This window comes from Macaca nemestrina, chromosome 1 (genome assembly GCF_043159975.1).
Source record: "Macaca nemestrina isolate mMacNem1 chromosome 1, mMacNem.hap1, whole genome shotgun sequence".
Classification (NCBI taxonomy): Eukaryota; Metazoa; Chordata; class Mammalia; order Primates; family Cercopithecidae; genus Macaca; species Macaca nemestrina.
Window position 1 is genome coordinate 183,547,796 of NC_092125.1, and position 20,322 is coordinate 183,568,117.

At 37.7% G+C, this 20,322-nt stretch overlaps 1 protein-coding gene across 18 annotated transcripts in view; it reads right to left on the bottom strand.

Moving 5' to 3' along the window:
- Nucleotides 1-20,322, bottom strand: part of LOC105495017 (ELAV like RNA binding protein 4) — a 155,659-nt gene that overhangs the window by 79,654 nt on the left and 55,683 nt on the right. For 5 of the 18 annotated variants that reach the window (XM_071093250.1, XM_011764158.2, XM_011764152.2 and 2 more), the window contains exon 1: nucleotides 13,652-13,930. The exons of 3 other annotated variants lie outside the window; for them this stretch is intronic. In XM_071093250.1, the coding sequence (XP_070949351.1) occupies nucleotides 13,652-13,660 (9 nt within the window). In that variant the 5' untranslated portion in view covers nucleotides 13,661-13,930. Of the gene's footprint in view, nucleotides 1-1,989; nucleotides 2,146-2,898; nucleotides 3,111-12,886; nucleotides 13,220-13,651; nucleotides 13,931-16,456; nucleotides 16,621-16,901; nucleotides 16,990-20,322 lie in introns of those variants that run through there. 10 more of the 18 variants (XM_011764149.2, XM_011764144.2, XM_011764148.3 and 7 more) reach the window with 9 other exon arrangements.

Genomic DNA, 20,322 nt, shown 5'->3' on the forward strand with positions numbered 1-20,322 from the left:
AAATGTGGAAACTGAGGCTTAGAGAACTAATATTACTTGCTTGAAGTTATAAGGCTAGTAAATGGCATTGTAAAGACAACAGTAACAATGATAATAACAATTTTCCATTCTAAGGAAGCCCACCTTCCATTTATCATTCCCCAAATGTCTCTGCCATGGGATTTTCTTTTCACACTAGGATGGAAAATGTTCTCTCTGGCTGAATGAAACTGGAAGTTTACAATTTGAGTTGTTGAGCTCTTGTTGACTTTTCTGTGCTGCCAGTTTTAGGAGCTCCAAAAGGCACTGAATGGATTTGGGACAGATGGCTCTGCCCACATTGCAGGTAAGAATACCCGTGCCACTAGGCATATACAGCTAAACATATAAAAATGTACAGTGTTTCTTTAGTACAAAGGTTCCCTAATCCCTAGAGGAGAATTAATCCAACTTCAATTCCACAGAATAAATCTTTAGTGAATGCCTACTATGTGCCAGGCACTTTTCTTAACACTTCTGAAGTAAAATATACAGTACTCTATGTGCCTTTCCTATCTCCTGTTGTGATAAAATAAATCCTTATTCACCTTCTCACATAGTGAGAGGTAAATAAGGGCAGCTAGTAAACCCTCAAGGACAGAGACTGAATTATCTTTGTAGAGGAGTACAGAGCTAACACATAGTAGGCACTTTAATACATTTTCATGGAACTGAATAAATTTTTGAAATTTTGTTCTGGAATCAGACAAATTTGGGTTCAAATCAAATCCTCGCCCAGCCAATTACTGGCTGTGTAACCTTAATTTACCCCTCAAAACCTCAGTTAGCTTGTCCATAAAACATAGAAATTAACATTTACCTTTTTAGTTTGTTCTAAGGATTAAAAGGTATGGTGTTTGTAAGGCACAGTGCCTGACTCATATCAAGAGCTCAAGAAATGAAAGCTAATCTTACTATTTCTAGTCCCACCTCTAGGTCACCTTCACTACTGATTATTGTCACTTTTATTATTATGTTACTGGTTCAGCTACGTAGCACAACCAAGGAATAAGGTTTTCTAGTTAATAAATACTTTGGTTAATAGAGAGCCCCAACATATACCATGCAGACATCAGTAGTTATCAAAGATATAGGATACAATGCTTCATATTAAATCTAAAACAACTAGAAGTCATCCTTTGTTTAATAATTCAGAAGATACTAGAGATCTTGCATTGCATAGTTCTAAAAAAGTTGACTGTTATTTTTCCTTTGGATAATAGAGAGCTCACTATTATCTAGACCAGTATTTCTCAAACTTTTCTGACCATGACCCAACAAAGTAAAACAAAAAAGTAAGGAACATATTGAACACCATATTGAACACCACAGCTTCATATCACAACTCAGAACAGAGGTAACTGAAACAAAGATTCACGAAATAATACTTACCCTTAATAAGTACCACCCACTGATACTTTCTTTTCTATTTCATTCAATTCTGTCATTCCATTGTTTTAATTTTTAACGCTGATCAACACCCAATAAACTATCCATAGGTAAAACTAGAACCTAGTAACTTACTAATATTGTTATCCTGTCCAATAGAGCGTATCAAGGATACAATTCAATGGATTCTCCCATTAAGCCATGAAGTTGTACTCATTTTGTTTTACATATTAAGAGACTTGAAAGTCAGAAAGGTTAGGTTAGTTGGGCTAAATAGGCTCCCAGAAGTTGATGACAGATTCAAGATCCACAAGTCTAACTCTGTAGTTCAGACTCTTTAAAAATCAAAAATAAAAACAAAACCCCCAACAAAAACCATATTATGACAACCCAATTCAAAAAACATTTTTTTTGAGTACTTACTATGTACCAGAAATTGAAATAAGAGAGGATTTGACATGATCTCTGCCTTCTAGGGCTAACAGATGACCAGTCAAGACAAGCATGCCTTGGTACATGTACTTGCAAGTTTGAAGTGGGCATATTTTTATACTACAGAAAATAAGCGTATTCCCCACTCACCACCATCTTCTCTCTGGCCACACATTATTCCACAAAATGAGCACTGGGTACCTCTTGGTGAGAGAATGCAGTGTACTCCTCTAATGGCACATTTCTTTACAATCTGAAGTAAAGTCGGTATTTTTCCTCCTACTGCTTTCTGCCACTGTAACCCTAAAAGCAGTCCTTAATGTGACTTCACCAATGAGCATCATCATCATAACATCACATTATGACCAGAAGAGTGCTCTAATGCCAATTCCCCTAACCAATACCTAATTTAGAAGTATCTTTAGGGTGACTTCAACTTCTGAGAAATAATGACTTAATAAAGACAGGTGTTGACCCTGAAAAAGAATAAAGAAAGGAAAGTCCTCTGACCTAAGACATTCCATAGCTACCACTTCAAAGTAAAAACCAAGTCAAAACACCTGAACCTTCCTAAATCATAGCTTTTGCCTGTCTCCTCCTAGCTTTATCTTTACACAATGTATGATGCATTCACACCAGATTACTTACAGTTTCTTAAGTAGGCCTTGTAAGTTTCCATCTCTATGCCTTTACTCATATGATTCCCTCCATGTGGAATTCCCCTTTCTTCTAGTTTTTCCATCTATCCAGCTTCCCTGGCTCTATTCAAATGGCATTTCCTCCATGAAGCTTATCTCCTTCCCCCCAAAAGAACTAATGTCTCCCTCTTCTGTACATTGTATCTCCTCTGCTGAGACACTGTCCGCATCATTCTGCTTGTCATTGTCCTTGCTTACTATCTTTTAATATATTTTAAATACTATGATGTTCTGGGAGCCATCTAGAATATGCAACAGACATGCTATATATATATATATATATATATATATATATATATATATATATATATATATATTTGTTGATTCTCCAATGGAAAATTTGATATAGAAAAGAAATTACCTTATTTTTCCCCCAAGGAAAGTAAACTTTGGCTGAGCTGGACATATTCCCAAACACTGTGGAGCGAAGACTTCTGATATTACTAAACATGCAAGCTTAGTCAAGTGGCTAAGCTTTATTTTCTATAAAAAAGAGTACCTGCCCTAATTACATTAAAGAGATCAAACTGATACCACAGGGCAAAAATTATACAAGGCTGAGTGAATATGAAAGATGATCTCTATGGTCACAGATCTGTTATGAGTAGAACTATGCTGAGAACAGCTGAAGTTCTAGAATGCGAACTTGTTCTTCTGTTCCTGCAAAATGGACATGGGATAGTTCAGGAAGAATACTGTTAAGATTATACCAACTGCAAGCCCATGCCTCCAAAATCCAATGACTGGAGACCTGTTTAAGAGTTCTTACTAAAGCAGTTCTAAGCTCCAGGTCTTTTTTCTTCCCATGAAAAACTTCAGCCAGAAATCTAAAAAAAAGAAGGAACTGAGATTCAAGTATTGACCTAAATATGGATGAATTTTTAACTTTTAAATAAACAAACACCTACCTAGCAAGAAGGTCCTAAGAATATCCAACCTTCTCATTTGCCTGCTCAAATCACTAAATCATCCCTTTTTTGTCCTTCATTAATAGGCATGAGATTTTCCAAGGCTAAAATATGGAGAAACGTCTTCTATACCATCCCTTCTCCAAAATCAAGTTCCTCCCTGCTTTTTACAGATACATTTCTGCCCATACAAACACAGTCTAAAAACCAACCAAATTCTTCCAGAGCTTGCACATAATATACAATATGTATAGACACACACCTGCAAAATCCTCCAAAGATTCTTAGTGAATACTTAAAATAGATTCATGTGGAAAGAGAAAAGTTTTATTGTCTGCCTGTTTCACAGCAAAGGATCTTTTTCTTTCTTTTCCTTCCTTCCTTCCTTCCTTCCTTCCTTCCTTCCTTCCTTCCTTCCTTCCTTCCTTCCTTCCTCCCTCCCTCCCTCCCTCTCTCTCTCTCTCTCTCTCTCTCTTTCTTTCTTTCTAACATAGGACCTGCAAAATGGCATTTGGGATATCAGATCAACTTATAACCCCTTCCCCTAGTTTTAAGGATTAAATTGAAGGAAAAAAAATAGACTTCCCTTTACATCCTTCCTGTCAGCATATGAAGTAGAATTATAAATCGGTGTTTCAAGATTGTGTTTTCAATTTAAGTCTTGAATCCCTTCAGGAACATTTTGTATTATTTCTCTATAACGGCAACAGGTCACAGCAACAGGTCCCCATTTAGAACAATTTGTGAATTTATTTATGGTGCCTATTTATTTATTTCCCCCTTCAGATCCTTGGGAAAAAGGTACAAAATTAGGTTTAACCTAACACCAGTCCTGACACCACCCATTATCCCTTCCCAAGAGTGTATAATCAACAACTATGCCAAGGCCTTTGTGGTGGTTTTCCTCTTTTCTTTCTTTCTTTTTTTCTTTAAATGGGAGGGTAATGAATTGAGGGTCAGCATTCTGCTCACATCCTGCACATCTCTTCAGTCAATCTGATCACTTCTAGAGGTGTTCACACTGCCAAAGCCATCCATCATCCTGCCTTGCCAAGCAGAAGGAAAACTGATGACAAGTTAGAAAAATCTCTTTAAGCCACTTTTTGCCTCAACCTCTTCACCATTCTGTGAGAAACAGAACTTCAAAGTTCAGCCTATTGGGAAAACAAGGGGAAAGGAGAAAAAAACCTGATATAGTGAAGAGGAAAAAAATAGATCTGAAGTAAGCTGGTTTCTGGGAAAAAGTCAAATAATTTGCAAGTTACAATATATAGACAGCAAAGATGGGACCATATCAATTAAGCTCAGCCTATTTTTATTTTCTTTCTGGCTGACTTCTAACTTTCCTAACAGGCTCTTTCATGAAATTAAAAAACAGCACTGGGTAAAAGTAATTTTATCTTCATCCTTTTTTTCTTTTGACAACTAAATCCCAAGTGAATTCTAATTCCAAAGGAGATCATGGATATAGCTTACGAAATCCTAGGAGGATGCAGAAAACGTAATAAAGCCATACAATTCTGAGGAAGAACTGAGGGCTTGTCTATATAGAAAAAAAAAACAACAACACTGTGTGCCACCCTCCTTGCATGCTGGGGACAGTATGGAGACTGTGAGGGTAGCATGCAATGTCACTGCCCAGGACATCTGGCATGGGCAGATGGGCCTCTTTCTGGGGAAGGGCTTTTGCCAAGGGACAGAAAGACTGACAGACTGAAAGAGACTTAACATCCTCAAAACACCTTCGACTTTCAAGTCCTATGTATGACTGGTGCCTTCTAATACTGTTTCTCATCTGATTCTTGCAGAAACCCTGTGAGTTAGATATTATCATCACAATCAAAAAGATGAGGAATTGTGGCTCATGTTGAAGTAGCTCATCTGTGATTGCCCAGTTAGTAATTGGAAGAGTTAGGATTCCAACTTAAGTTCACCTGACTCTGAAGTCCTTTGCACTTGCCAGTTTCTCAAGACAAAGAGCAATCTTTTTAGAGGCTTGCCTGTACGAGCACACCATGACATTCCTCAGAGGCCAGAGGCAGACTCACGGCTCTCTGGTCTCTGAGATAGTCTTGCCAACAAAGGCATGGTAATAGTGGTGTCTAGTAGAAACAAATCTGATTTTTCTACATGTGTACAGGTCTATATAATATGTTTTTAGCCCCATCTGAACACAGGCCCTCTGGGTCCTAATCACAATAATCAGGTTGCTTTTAAGATTAGAAACTTTTCCACTACAGAGGTGGTTAAAATATAATCAAGCTAGGAAGTTATCCTCCCCCAAAGCCACCTAAAACAGAGCAGCTCCAAAATAAAACCAATTTACATATTTTAGCCCAAATTAAAAAGTAAAAGCTAAGGATTCCCTTTTAATATCCTGAATAATAAGTGCACATTTATGTAAAGCTTCCTTTGGGGAACGGTTACTATGAGGACAACATTCCCAATATTATTCATAAATACCACTTTTGTTTTGGTGTTACAGTAAGAATCTGGACTTGTGGGAATTGTACTATCTGTACCCAGTGCATCAACAGAGATAATTAATGTTGAAGACATGTATAATACTAAGAATTTTGGATGTGTGGTTGACTGCATTACAAAAAGTAACTTAGAAAAGATGAGTCAAATCTGGTCAAAATCACAAATTTCAGGGACTTGGTTGTTTACTCCATTTTAAGTGAGCATTTTCCTAATGAAAGTTTCATTAGTAAAGATGGCAACTTCTCAGCCTTTCTACCACAGACTTTTAAGTAGCACTTAGAACTAAAGTTTATCATTAGAGCAGTATTTACTACTGCTGCATCTTCAAAGAGGGCACTTGAAAAAAAAAATTCGACTCAGTCTGTTATTTTTCATGTACAAATTAGAAAGCAAACCTTTAAAGGGTTTAGACTGGCAGCTTAGGAAAACAGAGTACTTGAGAAGCCATTATTGGTACATCCCACGGCACACCGGGGCTCACAGCTGTCTACAAGACACGCCACACACACATACCACAATATTTAGATGTGTATGACAAAGTAAACGCGATTTCTGCTCCACTAGCAAACTTCCACTTTGGCATGCCAAAAGGGTCACTATCTGTTCAGATGCTCCTGGGAGGTAACAAGGAAAAGGAATTCAAAAAGCCATTTATGTCAGAAGCAAGGAGGCAAGACATTTGTGTTTCTGTAAAATTAACCGGTTCCAGCCAAGCTTCATGGGCAGCTGACTGAAAGACAAGTTCCTTTCAACTGTTCAAACTTCTATATTTCTTCCTGAGGCTGAAGATGTGGACACATGAAACCTTATAGACTAAAATGTCCAAAAGATCTCTTATTTCTATCTTTTGGAGTCACACCTAGACACTTATAAATACAGAAGGAAAGACATTTATGTAATTGAATGTTTCAGCAGACCTTTTCTCATTATTTGACACAAACGTCATTGTGCAATGTGCCACCTTAAAAATCCCACACCCCAACTTTATCTCCAATCACAGGGACTTATCCTCTAATTAGTTATGTCTTTTGACCATTGTCAAAAGAGAAAGAAACGGTGACCTTGGATTCCACGTTCCAAAGAAATACACACAGTAAGTCCTCAACAAATACATCTTCATCCAACAAGGAATGACAGCCAGCCTCTACTATGAACACTGTTGGCAAAACAACTTCAAGGTCTAGTTGTTATGAGAGAGTAGACAAGAATAAAGGATAACTCATAGAAGCAGAAGACTCAATGGCACGAAGTGCAGACAGAGGAAAACTCCATGCTGTGTTTTTTCAGAATTCACCGTCTTCGCTGGGTCGTTTCTCTGCTTCCCCATATCCTGAACAAAGAACTACACTTCCTATAGAAAAAATATTTATGAACTATATTTTATAGTTCAAAATGAGTGATTCAAAAATTAAGCTAAAGTTTGCATGTTATTTTTCAAATGAAGAGTCCAAGGGAAGTTATTTTCAGGAGAGACCCATGACATATATATTTTTTTCATTAAAAAAATCACATACGCTAGTTTTGCATTTTACTTTTGGGGTTAAAAATAAGTCTTTCCAAAAACAACAAAAAACAAAAAATGCAAGCACAAAAATTACACTGACTTTATTTCCTCAACACTTTTACTGCTTTTTCAACCAAAATTTATTTAAGGATTCCTTTAGGGCTCTCAGCATTTCTTGATCCTTGCAGAGGGGTATGTTTATTGAGGGGAGAAATACCTTTGGTATTAGATACAATAAAGATCTGAATATGAGACCCTACTAAAGCAAAAATGGTTGGTCCTAAAATGGTCTGAGCAAAGACAGTCTCAGGGGTGGGTGGAGAGAAAGAGATAGCTGGAGCTAGAGAGAGAGAAAGACAGAGACAGAGAAAGAGAGAGGAAGTCACCAGCCTATTAGGAGCCCTGACACTGCGTAAGTTATTTCTTAATGAATATACAAGGGAAAGCATAAATATTACCATTAAGCAGAGTGGATGTGAACATCCAAAGCAAGCTAGCTGGCTGATTGCTGTCTTTTTTTTTTGTTCTTTTTTTAATAATTCCATTTCCAAACTGCTCGATTCCTAACACTGATGCTCCAAAGCTACTGTGAATACACTGCCTGAATACTTAATGAAGTAAACAACAAACAAAATGGCTCATCTTTGGTGCCCCCAGCTAGCATCCCAAACTGGATATAATTAAAGGTGTGAACAAGCAAGCAAGGAAGTAATGGACCTACAAAGTCAAGGTTCTGAGAAATTATCGTGCACCCTGCACTGCACCAGTTCAAATTTATCACTCATTATCTCCTATACCGGAAAGATGCATACCCACATGTTGGTACTCTTCTCCCCTCTTGTCTCTTGTCCTCCAGCCTTTTTTTCCTTTTCACTGCTAAATAGCTACTTTAAGACAATTACTGCTTGTGACTCCCACCCACCCGCAGATCACCTTTTCTTTTCTTTTTTTTTTTTTTACCCTTAGAAAGCCAGTGACCTATAAAAGCCCTCTACCCCTAAAATACGTGGAGATTTCAAAAATATAAGGATGTTCCTAATACACACACACTTGCACACCAACTTACAAAGCAAAGCTCAGATGTTAACACTGCCTTCTTACCTCCTCCTTATTTTTACCAATGGTAAAGACTAGGTTCAAATGCCCTCAAAGAAAAACATCCTGCCCACCCCTCCATACACATACACATACACATATCCATATACACACACATACACACATTTTAATTCATACCCAGGCCCTTGACTGAAGGGATGGCTTTTAGCTCACAAACATTGTTATGGATTTGCACACTTACAATTTCTTAAGTAGCAGCTAAAGAAAGGTGTTTGGTTACCAACAGACTGCAGGGTCTGAATATATCTTTTTAAATAAATATTTGAAATTTCATATTTTTCTAATAAGAGAACTCCTGGAGTCATGAAGAGAAACCAGTTCTTATGGGAAGCAACCCAGTTTGGTTTTCTTTCCATTTATAGATGCACATATACTTGCAAGTAAGTGTGTGTACATGTTTAGTAATACCAAATAAGGAAAGCCTAAGACAGGTGCAGGAATCCGCAACACACTTATACTGATACACACAGAGTCTCTCTGCCTCTCTTTCTCGCACACACACTCTTTCCACATATACATTAAATGGATGGGGGAATGGATAGTGGTAAATGAAAGGTTGATTTTACTTTCAAAAGGAGAATTGACCAATTCTGTACAACATGGCCCATCGACTGGACAATAGTAAGATAAAAGCTTGAAAATGTTCATGTCCCTTCCTAGCCCCAAAATTCCCAATGACATTGGGGAAAAAATACTGCATTGCAGCATTTGCCAGCGCATACTCGTGTGTTTAGCATCCGCTGGCCAGCTCACCAACAAATGTACATATTAAATATCTAGGCATACAAATTAACTGCCTGGTGGCCACAGATCATTGGAGCTAATGAAGAAATTTGTCAAGCCCAAAGTACTTTTGTCTATGTATGATGACCTCTATGAAGACCACCATTTCTTACGTGAGGTACATACAATTTGTTTCTTTTTTTAAAAAAAATTAATATAAGGTGTTAAGATGCTCAGGGCTAAATGAAGCAGCACATCTCCTCATAGAAGAAATAGCATTTGGCCTACACATAGGAAAAGAACCCACCTATAATAAGGAAATAAGTGTAAAGGGAAGAAATCAAACCAAAGAAAAGGACTTACTCTGAGGAAACCCTACTGTTATTCATAGTAACTCTAACTTGAGAAAAACACCCCAATTCATCCACAAGTCCTTTTAGAGATATTGAACACACACATACAAGGCACCATTCATGCAATAATTTCTAGATATGAAATTTCAAATAGCTTATCCCTAATAGAAATCCTAAGTTTAAAATATCTGAAGTCTAACATGTCCCAAACCCAATTTCAAGACTAAGTTTAGAAGTAAAAGGCAAATGCGCAGTTCATTTTCCTTCTCTCTCTCTCTTTTTTAAATATTCTATTGTTATTATCTCACGACAATCTGGCCTTCCTCTCATAACAACACCCTAATTTTCAAAGGACCAAGGAAGGGGTATTGGGAAAGAAAAAGTTTTAAGGTTTTGTGCAAACCATCAAATGGAAGCAAGGCCATCTATATCTGGCCAGGAGAATGACTTGAATGAATGGCAGGTAGAAATGAATGGGACTGAGACCACAAATGAATGGTTAAGTTGTTTGTTAGCTTTCTAAAAAATGAGATATTAAATTGTCTTGTAAATAAACGATTCTCAAAGTAATTTTTCAGCTACTTCCCCATCTATGTTAATTTTACCCTTTCAAAAATTTAAATATTACATGATTTAGCTGTTACATTACTATGAGATATATGGACACTCTGATCATTAAAACTGCGACTTAGTCAGATGTTGTTTGCAGAAATATTTCCAATTGGATTTTCACTTCTTAATAAATGCACATTCAGCCTTGTGCTTCCATAAAGGCACACCTCCACATGAAGGTAGTAGGCATTAATATTTTTAAGACAAAGGAGCGAGAAAGGTCAGCATCAGAACCACGTGTCTTTTTTACAACCCAAGCCAAGATGATACTTCTTACAGAAATTATTTTCCCCTGACTAAAAATTGCCAGACAATTCTCAGAAAATTAAAACAGAAACTATATTAGAGACTTAAAAAAATTCTATTTTTTTAAAGGTGACATAGGCTTATGCACTCAACATATGGCCGCAAGGTTCAAGTGTATCACAAAAAATATAAGTTTATTTATTTTTACCTCAAGAGTGAAAACACAATTTTTAAATCCCCTAAAAGAAGAGAAAACAAAAAGATGTCTCTGCAAGGAAAAAAGAATTGGGGGGGATTTTCAATGAAGAGAGTAAAAATTAAGAGTACTTTCAATAAAGCCAATTATATTTCCTAATCTTTTAATGTATTTCAGCATTTTTTAATCTCTCATTTTGGGGCTTACAATTAGCTACCTGATCATGTATCTATTTTGTCCCTTAGTATAAAACCCTAACAGATCACCATTTCAGTTGTTTTTACGCTATCTCCTGTTCACCCAAGTACTACACCTTTCAATCCTTATGGTACCCACCATCATGAGAAAACGAGACTATTAGTAAAACACACTTAGAGAAAAAAAGAGACATGCTTGTCACCCAGTGCACACATGGGTTCCAGACGTTCAAAGACACTAAAATAAAAATCAGCTTTTCACTCAGTTTGTGCCAAGACCAGAACCAGGACCAAATGCCAAATGGAAGGCAGTGGTTGTGAGAGTGCAAGCCTGATGCATCCTGTGACTGTGGGCATGGGGAAAGAAGAAAAGCAAGAGGATCTTCATTTATTATTTTGTAAAGAAATTTCTACTCAGGAAAAATAAATCAGAGGTAGAATGAACTCCCCTGAAACTAGAGTATCAACATCTGATTTAGTAAAAATACCAATATCACCTAACGCCAAATCATTGCTTAGGGTAGATCTCTTCTACCTATATTTTTCCTATGAATATTTGCTGGAAATTTCTAAGAAATCATTTGCAGAACCTATCAGCTGTAGGAGTTCACTATTATGCTTCCGTCAACTTCATTCAATATAATTTACATTTTTTTCAAATGGTCTCACAGGATTCCTTGCGATTTTTCGCATGTACAATTTCACAGCAGGGAAAAGGGGGAAAAAGGAAAAAAAAAAAGCAAGATTCCCTACCTTCCCTTCCCCCTCTCCTCCTCTTTGGGTTTTTTAAACAACAACAACAACAACAAAACACACACACGCACACATGCACACACACACACAAACAGGGGAGACAGAGCAGATGCTTAAAAATAGATTTCTAAAAATCACTGTAAACCAGAGTTAGAAATGTAATTAACACCTATTTATAACAAATAATTAAAGTTGGGCTGGCCACAAAGAACAGCAAAGATAATCGAGGTCCTGTCCCCCTCCCCTTTTTTTTACACTGTTTGCAGTGTGTTCTCATGATAGCCACCTGCTCCCTACTCGGCTTCTCCTCTGTTCGTTTCCCCGGCAACCTTTCATTGGGTTTTCCTCCCAGCTATCGCTTTCAGTTGGGCTGCTCGGTCTAATCTTATTTGTTTTACACCCATCAAAACAAGCAGCCAGACAAAGGCAATCCTCTAAGAATGGGAAAAAGACCACAGCTTTGTTATAACATCTATGCAGAGCAAAAAGTCCTCCCCAGGCTTTTCTAGGGAAAAATAAGTAAGATGATTATGAATTTACAGCCTGCCCCCATACCCAGCTCTGAAACCCCGTGAAACCTATTGCTGGAGAAAATTCAAAGTCAAAGTGGGCACTCGTGGCATCTGATCATGCCATTTTGTGCCTTATCTTCAGGGTCAACATCAGGCGACAGAAGCGGCACTCAAGGAGTTTCCCTGATTCTTTTTTCAGAAAAAGATGATGCTAAAAATAGATTTACTACTTCGACAGAAAGGTTTTCCACTTCCCCTTCCACATCCGAAAGTCCTGTTTCACAATTGCATCTGCTGGTACTGAATCTCACCTCCTCCACCCCTCATTCCCATCCTTCCCCATCACTCCTAGCATGAGACTGAAAAAGAAATGTGCCTTTAACTTTATCAGTCGTGTAATTCCGTTGAAGGCTCACAGAGGCGGTGGACACGCCAGCCAACAGTGACGGTGACATTGATTGTCAAAAAAGACACCAACCTTCCTTGGCTAAAATGTGTGTTTGCTGGAAGAGGCAGTGTGTGTGCCTGTGTGCATGCAGTGCCATTACACTTGGAGATGGATTCTGGTTTTCAGAAAAGAGAAATACTAATAAACACACACACACATACACACACAAACGATCAGCACAGTGATTTACAATGCACAGTCCAGCATCCTTACACATACACACATACAAGCACACACACACACACACACACACACACAGGGCTGGGACCTCCAGGCTGCCTTCCTCTTTTCACTTACCATCTTCAAGCCATTCCACTCCATCTGTGATCAGAAGAAGATGGACCCTCACACAGTGTGTCAAAAGCGGAAAGAAACGTTATGTAAAAGCTGACATTCCTTCTTACAGAGCTGCTGCCCAGAGAAGGAAGCAACAACTCAACACGCCAGGCACTGCTACACATACAAGCCGCCTCCTCTTTTTTATGAGGTCATGACAGGAAACTCTTTGAAATACAAGATGCAGCATTTACTGAAGCCCAAATAAATCACTCTCTTTGCCGTTTTGACTGCGCAGTCCCCCGAAACACAACTGCCCATCTCAGTGTTCAGTATCCAGGAGCTGCCTCTCGAGGTTTAGATTTCCAGCACGGAAATGGAGAGATTCCTAACCCCGCTGCATCCACCCCCAGCCCCACAAAACCCAGGCACGTAGACAAACCCCCTCTCGCTTACAAAAAGAAAACCCTTCTTTTGCCATTATGTCTCAAGTAATATAACCTCTTTCAATAAACCAGCAATTATTTCAGCCCTCCCCCTCCACCCCTTGCCTTTATGTTGAAGGGAAAACTGACAACGACTTGTTAAAAATGACAATCTTATATCCCCACTGCTTTTCAATAAAAGGACCTACCCGCACTCTCTACACAAAAGAGATAGTAAATGTAGGAACCAAACAGCAGCACAGAACTAAACTCTTGTGCAAGCATAAGACTGGTCAAGGTGTAGATGCTTTTCTTCCCTCCAGCAACACAAACAACAGATTATAAATCTAGTCATACCTACCATAACCATTCTTATTGGCAAATATTGGGTCTCGCAGAGCTTCGACTCTTCTGTTAAAATTTGCAAAGATTTCAGAATATATATTTAAAATGACTACTATTGTTATATATAATTAAAGATCCACAAAACACGGTGTGGATGATTGTAAAGCAAATCAATTATTTTTGGGGGGGTGGGCGGGGGAGAGAAAGAAAAAAAGAAAAGGAGCAGTGAGCTGAAACCCCCGATTCTAGGATGTAGATAAGAACAACTGAACAGAGCCTTGCTGAAATTGGCTCGAAGCTTCCCCTTTTTACATCCATTTATGGGACCATCTGTCAGCCGAAGCCTGGATCTGATTGGCTGGGGAAACGAAGGGAGGCGTTGCAACATCAGGTGCTATTTAAATTAGCTACTGCCAGATTGACGATGTTAATGATTTGGTGACCTCTACAACAACAGAGACCAGATTTCTGAACTGCTTCTTGTGTCTGGTAATTAAGGCCCGGCTGAAGCAACAACAGCCATACTTGTATTTTTACCTTTTCCCTCCTCCCAGCTCAAAAGTACTGTAACAACTGCAGGTCACTGGAGGCTTGCAAACCTTAACTAACAGTGGGAGGGTCCTTCTTTTCCCCTGTCCTGAGGGCCAAACCATCCCACCCCTCTGATGGAGTGCTTTTCCACTGTAGAATATTTTCAACCACCTTATCTTTCTAGACAGTTGCTTTCTAGCGAAATGCATATTTAATGATCTGCCTGTAGGCTTAAAGATACAACAAAAGCACTTTAATGTGCTAATTCATCTACAATTTAACTTTATTATTTCCTGATATTGCTGATTTTTAGTAAGTAATGCTCCTTCTCCAGCTAACATGGCCAACATTTCAAAAGCAAGCAAGTTGGGGATTAAGCTTGCTCCGTGAACTAGGTTCACACAAGTTTATCTCAGAAAACTATTTCCTAATAAACAAAAAGAAAAAAAATGGTGGGGATAAGGGAGGGGCAGCTGTCAGCCTCTACCTTTCTGCCTTCTGTCTGAGCTTTTCAAAACTGAGGATGATGAATGATTTATTTAAATGAATTTATTTTTCAACTTGGATAGGGGCATGATCTGAATTTTTAAAAATCCACAAAAACACTTTCTCCTACTGTTTTAGAGAAAGGTAAAACATGCTTTTGACAACAGCCTCATTTCAAAACCTGTGCAGAGTGCTCATTTTGCTTAGCTAAATAAATGATTTTGCTTCTCTCCTTCAAAGGGATGTCTTTTTTTCTTTGGCCTCTTAAGAGATTTGCAAAGAGACATTTAGCAAGTGTGTGGTGATGTATACAGCTTGTCTGCCTATTTACATATTTTATAGCCTCTACACTACCAAGCCATCAGTAGTGTATTTTTTGTTCTGGTTTGGGTTTTTAAAGTGGCTTACCTGAGAAGTTCATGCTTCACACCTATGCAAAAACTAATGTATCACTGTTTATTTAACTCATAATTTAATCAATTTGTTCTTTGATAAATACACAGTGGTAACACATATTACCAAAGACAAAATTCAATGTAATCTTTAATCTTTGGCGGTGAGACAGAACTAGGCAGAGTAGAAATAAAGGCCGAAAAATATGCTATATCTCTGGGTTTCAAAGTCCAAGAATAAAATGGGTTTGTGAAAAATTATTAGAAAATAAAATAACCTTACATTTTTCAAGATTAAAACTGTTCTGTCCAAGATACTGTTTCATGAACACACATATGTAAACATACATATATATTCATACTTTAGAAAATACAGATACATCATAAAACAATATAAGTTGGGTACGCTGCATAATCCATTAGACTTCAGTATGAATACGTTCAGCTATTAGAAATGAAAATACATGAAATAGAATAGTAAAAATGTTAAAACTATAATTCCTTAAAGTGGAACAATACTCAGTTAAGTAAACTTTTAAAGTGATTTCTTTAGCAAATGTATAAAATGTCTTGTGAGTCACAATAGTACTACAGTATCTGTTGAACTGTGTACTGAGGATGAATTCACAGGTTAAAGTGTTCTAAATGGTTCAGCATATGTGCACAGAGTAGGTACGTGTGCCCCAAATCAACAACATAAACTCTGAGTGCAATTCCACCAATATTAAAATATTGTGAAAAGTAAACATTAAGACAATGCTGACAAACACACAAATAAAAACAGCTCGCTTGGAACAAAATATTTACTTAGATTTCTCTGGAGGTTATAAAAGATAAAATTTTACAAAACACTTTTCTCCCATCCATACTAACCTCAGCACACTTATTGAACCATAAATTAACATTAGGTATATTAAAAGATATTCTGGCCACTTTTCCAAAACAGTAGCTGTATATACAGTATAAATAACTAGCTGGTTTTGCTAGGCTAAAAAATTCATGCATTTCTTATATTGATCACTTTTCCACAAACCTCCACTCTAAAGTCTTTCAACGGAATCCTCAAACAAATGCACAAATGTCCTCAGAGGCCTTTTCTCTAAAGACAAAGGCAGAATCCTATTGTTGGGAAAAGTCAACCTTATTATCGCATTTCCAATAGTACCATTCATCCTTCAGAGTGAGGGGCTGACCGCTACATCAGTGTGTGACATTTGTAAAGCAACAGATTCTCAATATATTATCTCAAGAATCAGGCAGGCGAGTCTCCCAGTCATGCATGATTTTTTTTTTTTTTTTTCTGCCACAATCCACCACCACAGAAAGAAACTTGTCTCACTCAAGCAGCTAAGGCAACCTAAAAATGATATCCCAGCACTGTGGGGCTGCCAACACCGCTGTATTCCTCTTACCATAAATGAGCAGTTTCTTGACTCATTAATAACAATTTCCCTTAAAAGAAGTAATCTCATATCAGTCAGCCCCTTGCCACCATGCACACATCCCAAAGGTTGCAGATATCTCAGCATCAGTCGCCGGCAGCCAGCTTTCCCACACAGAGTCCAGATGGACTGTACCAGAAGCCAATTCAGCGTTAATAACTACCTACTCCGCGCAGTGGAGAAGCCTTACGTGGCACAATGGGCTAGGAAACAGCAGCCGGTTGAAACTGCAAATAAAAAAAGACAACCAAATTCTCCAAAAGCACCAAAAGGAAGGAACAGAAATGGAAGCGTGAATTGTATTTCCTTGACTTCCATGAGGCAGAAAAAAAGGAATCCTTCATAAATATAGGGAAAAAAAAGAAGGGGGGGGGGGAAAACAGATGCTGCCCAGAAAAAAGTGACAAAATATTACCTCATTATTTAACAAAGCAGCATTAAGCGTCCTGCTGATTTCAAACATCTTGCCACAGATTTTGTTTTAAGAGAAACAGATAGAATCCTTTGCAAAGCACTCCGTCTGCAAAGGGTTCTTCAATTTTCTTGCGTGTCACGGAACAGTCAATATATTATTTCCCTAGAGTTCGTACATTAAAACCTCTAGTCAGTGAGCTGAATTTTCCCCTTATCTCACACACAGTAGACTCCTGTTATATGTACTGCTCTCTTTGCAAGAGCAGCCTGCCCCAAACATGGCTGGTGTTTAAACTACTCTTTAAAGTAACAGTTCACTATATAACCACCAGGTGGGTAGAGTGCACAGATTCAAATGAACCATCTTAAAATATTTCTTTTCTTTTTTTTTTCCCCTTGGAATAGCTTTTGGGTGTAAAATGTGACATGAGAAACACCACCATCCTAACAGGCAAGATTGTCTCTCACTATATCTTGTCAAAATAAATAAATAAAATTCCTTCTCTTGACTTAAAGCAAGGAAATGAAACAAAACAAAACACTGCCACCAATTCTAATAAGAACTGTGAAGAATGAAACACAAACAAGCTTTGTTTCATTCAGCAAAGGATGAACAAGGAAAATACAATCAACACAGAGCAAGGGGGAAGGCCAAAAACCTCACGGAAATATTTCTCTTTAGCAAAAACAGAAAAATATTCACACACAGTGATGAAAACTCAAAAGTGTGCATGTGGATGAAGCACATACAAGACGGAGGCAAGAGTTTAAGGGTGCAACTTTTCTTCTGAGTAGAAATTAGGTTTATTTAATATGGGTCTTTCCTAATAAGAAATAACTGAAAGCTTAGAAGTAAAGACACTGAAAAAAAAAACACACACACAAAATCTTAAGCCTCTCTTTTTAAAATACAATTAAATGAATAGTGACAAACAACCACAAGAGCAAGCCAATCACATATCTCTACCCATTGCTGTTCTTTTTCCCGAAGATCTGCCTCGAAGTGGAACATTTCTGTCGTATACTATTTTGGATGTATAGCTAACTTGGCATCTCCTTTGTACCACTCTATTCCAATTAATCTACTCCTCTGCCAAGAATAAATAGACTGTCCCAAGTTGAAAGCTCCAAGTGATTGGGGGTATGTTAAAAGGATATAGAACCACCTGAATAAAAATAAATTACATCACTTATATTGTTATATGGCCTGATTTTAAGGAGGATCTTATGACTTACAAAGCATGCAACACCATTCTATGTTCCACATGTGTCTAAAACAGAAACCAACACACACAGATACCTGGGATTTTCTTTTCTTGGCTGGACAAAATTAAAGGTCTGGAACCTCCACATTTTCTTGCAAACACAAGTGTTGACACTAATATTTTTCCAGCCCATCCAGGCAGTATTTAGCCATACACAATAGTGACTATCTCCTTCATCTTTAAGTCAAGACGGCATCACTTAATACCATTTAACCTCCTTGCATATATTAAGTTTCAAGTGACAATTTTTAACTGGCGAGTGAGAAGGAGGAGTTGCTCTCATCAAATTCTGGTTGTATGAAATAAGCTAATTTGTACACTCACCATATGTCTTAAACACTAATTAAAAAATGTCACTTTCTTCAAACATTAAAATGTAATCAGCTTAGTAAATAAAATATTCTCAAGTTTTCTTGCCTTGGTGATAATTTAAAGAGTGTTTATCTCAAGGTAACCTCTCTATTTTGATTACCAAGGAAGACTTTTAATTTGAAAAGGGAAAAAGGGGATACTGGGGACTGGGGGGAGTGAGAAGAGAAAACCACTACTGTATGAAGCTGCACAAAGGAAAATAAGATGAAGCGGGTTTTTAAGGACCCAAAGTCTTGTTACCCTAAGGCAAATCCAGCCAATCAATACCACCCATTGACGGTCTACCATCTGCCAGGCTATCCAGCGATGTGGCTAAACAGACCTGTTCCATATGACTGTAGCCGGCTCATTTTCAGTCGATTAGGGCAGTTCCAGAGCATTCACGTGCAACAGCACAAAACTCCAAGTCAGACTGAGCCTCTCTCTTCACACCAGTCCCTCCGAGCACAGCTGCAGACCTTTTCCTCCTGTTCCGGCTGTCTGGATTACCTCTTCTTGCCCCTCAATTGAATTAGCAAAATGGGGTGGGAAGGTAGAGTGAACAGACACTCACATATCCACACACACACATATAGATAATTGCTGGCCCTTCTTCACTGTTAGGCAGAAATCAGGAATTCCATGTGCTCTGCCCTAATAGCACACCATTTAAATAGCGTCATCAGTGACTACGACCTGACATTTTCTTGTAGTTCAATTTCTTTTTATCCTTTACCTCTTCCCTTGAAAAATAAACCTAGACTGCTGGCATTTCTTTCTTTAGGAAAAATACAATCAGTCTGCCCAGAAAATGGTATCCTATATGTAAAAGCTTTTGAGAAAATTTAAAGCTTAATTTTCCTTTGTTGAATTGTGGTGTTGGTTTCCTTTTTTTTTTCTTTGTCATGTAGAAATATAAATTATATAATTATATATATCATATAAAAATCAATTTTTATAGGAAAATGCAAACATACTACAGAGGCAAGAAAGATGCACCAGATTGACGTGAAAGAGTCTACCAGAAATTCACTGTCGAATGTTCTCTGTGAGATATATGACCTGATAGTCAATAATGCCTTTCTCCTTCCTAAGGAGTTTTGTCTACTACAGATTGTGGGAAAGCTAGAAGAATGCTACTGTGGGGGGAAATGTGACAAATGGATGTCTAACCTGTCTAAACCACCAAGAGTTCACCTGTGCAGGTAAATGGACCTAAAAGTAGATTCATACTTCATCTTCCCGCTTTCTTTTCATATTCCTAAGCCTTATGCAAGAACAGTAGCTAAAAGTAAGATTCCTTTCCAGAGTCAGTGTATGCTTACTTTTTCAAATGTGCCTTTGACCATACTTTTAAAGCACTAGAATGTCTTTCTGGGAAAGAAAATTTGAAGTACGGGAAAACTATCTTTCTTACAAAATTCTGAAAAAAAAAAAAAAAAGGTAAATACACATTTATCCGAGCATCTGATTTAGGTAGAATGGCTGTCTGGACTTTTCCGTGATACAGTCTTCATCACAACCCCTAAAAAACTCAGCAGGGTCAATGTGAAAACACACAGAGATTTCTGAAGATCTCTGCATTAAGGGATTTGGGGCCTTTTCATATCAGTTCAGATGAGCTTTACAAAAAATAAAAAACCAAAACGAAGAAACAAACAAAAAACCCTGCTATATATATAAATTTTTATAAATCTAAGTGCACTGAGCACGTAAAGTATGGAGTAGCTATTCACACCATTAAAGGATATAGTGGTTGGTCAGTTAAATACATTTTAAAAAATGATTTGATATGGAATTAAAAAA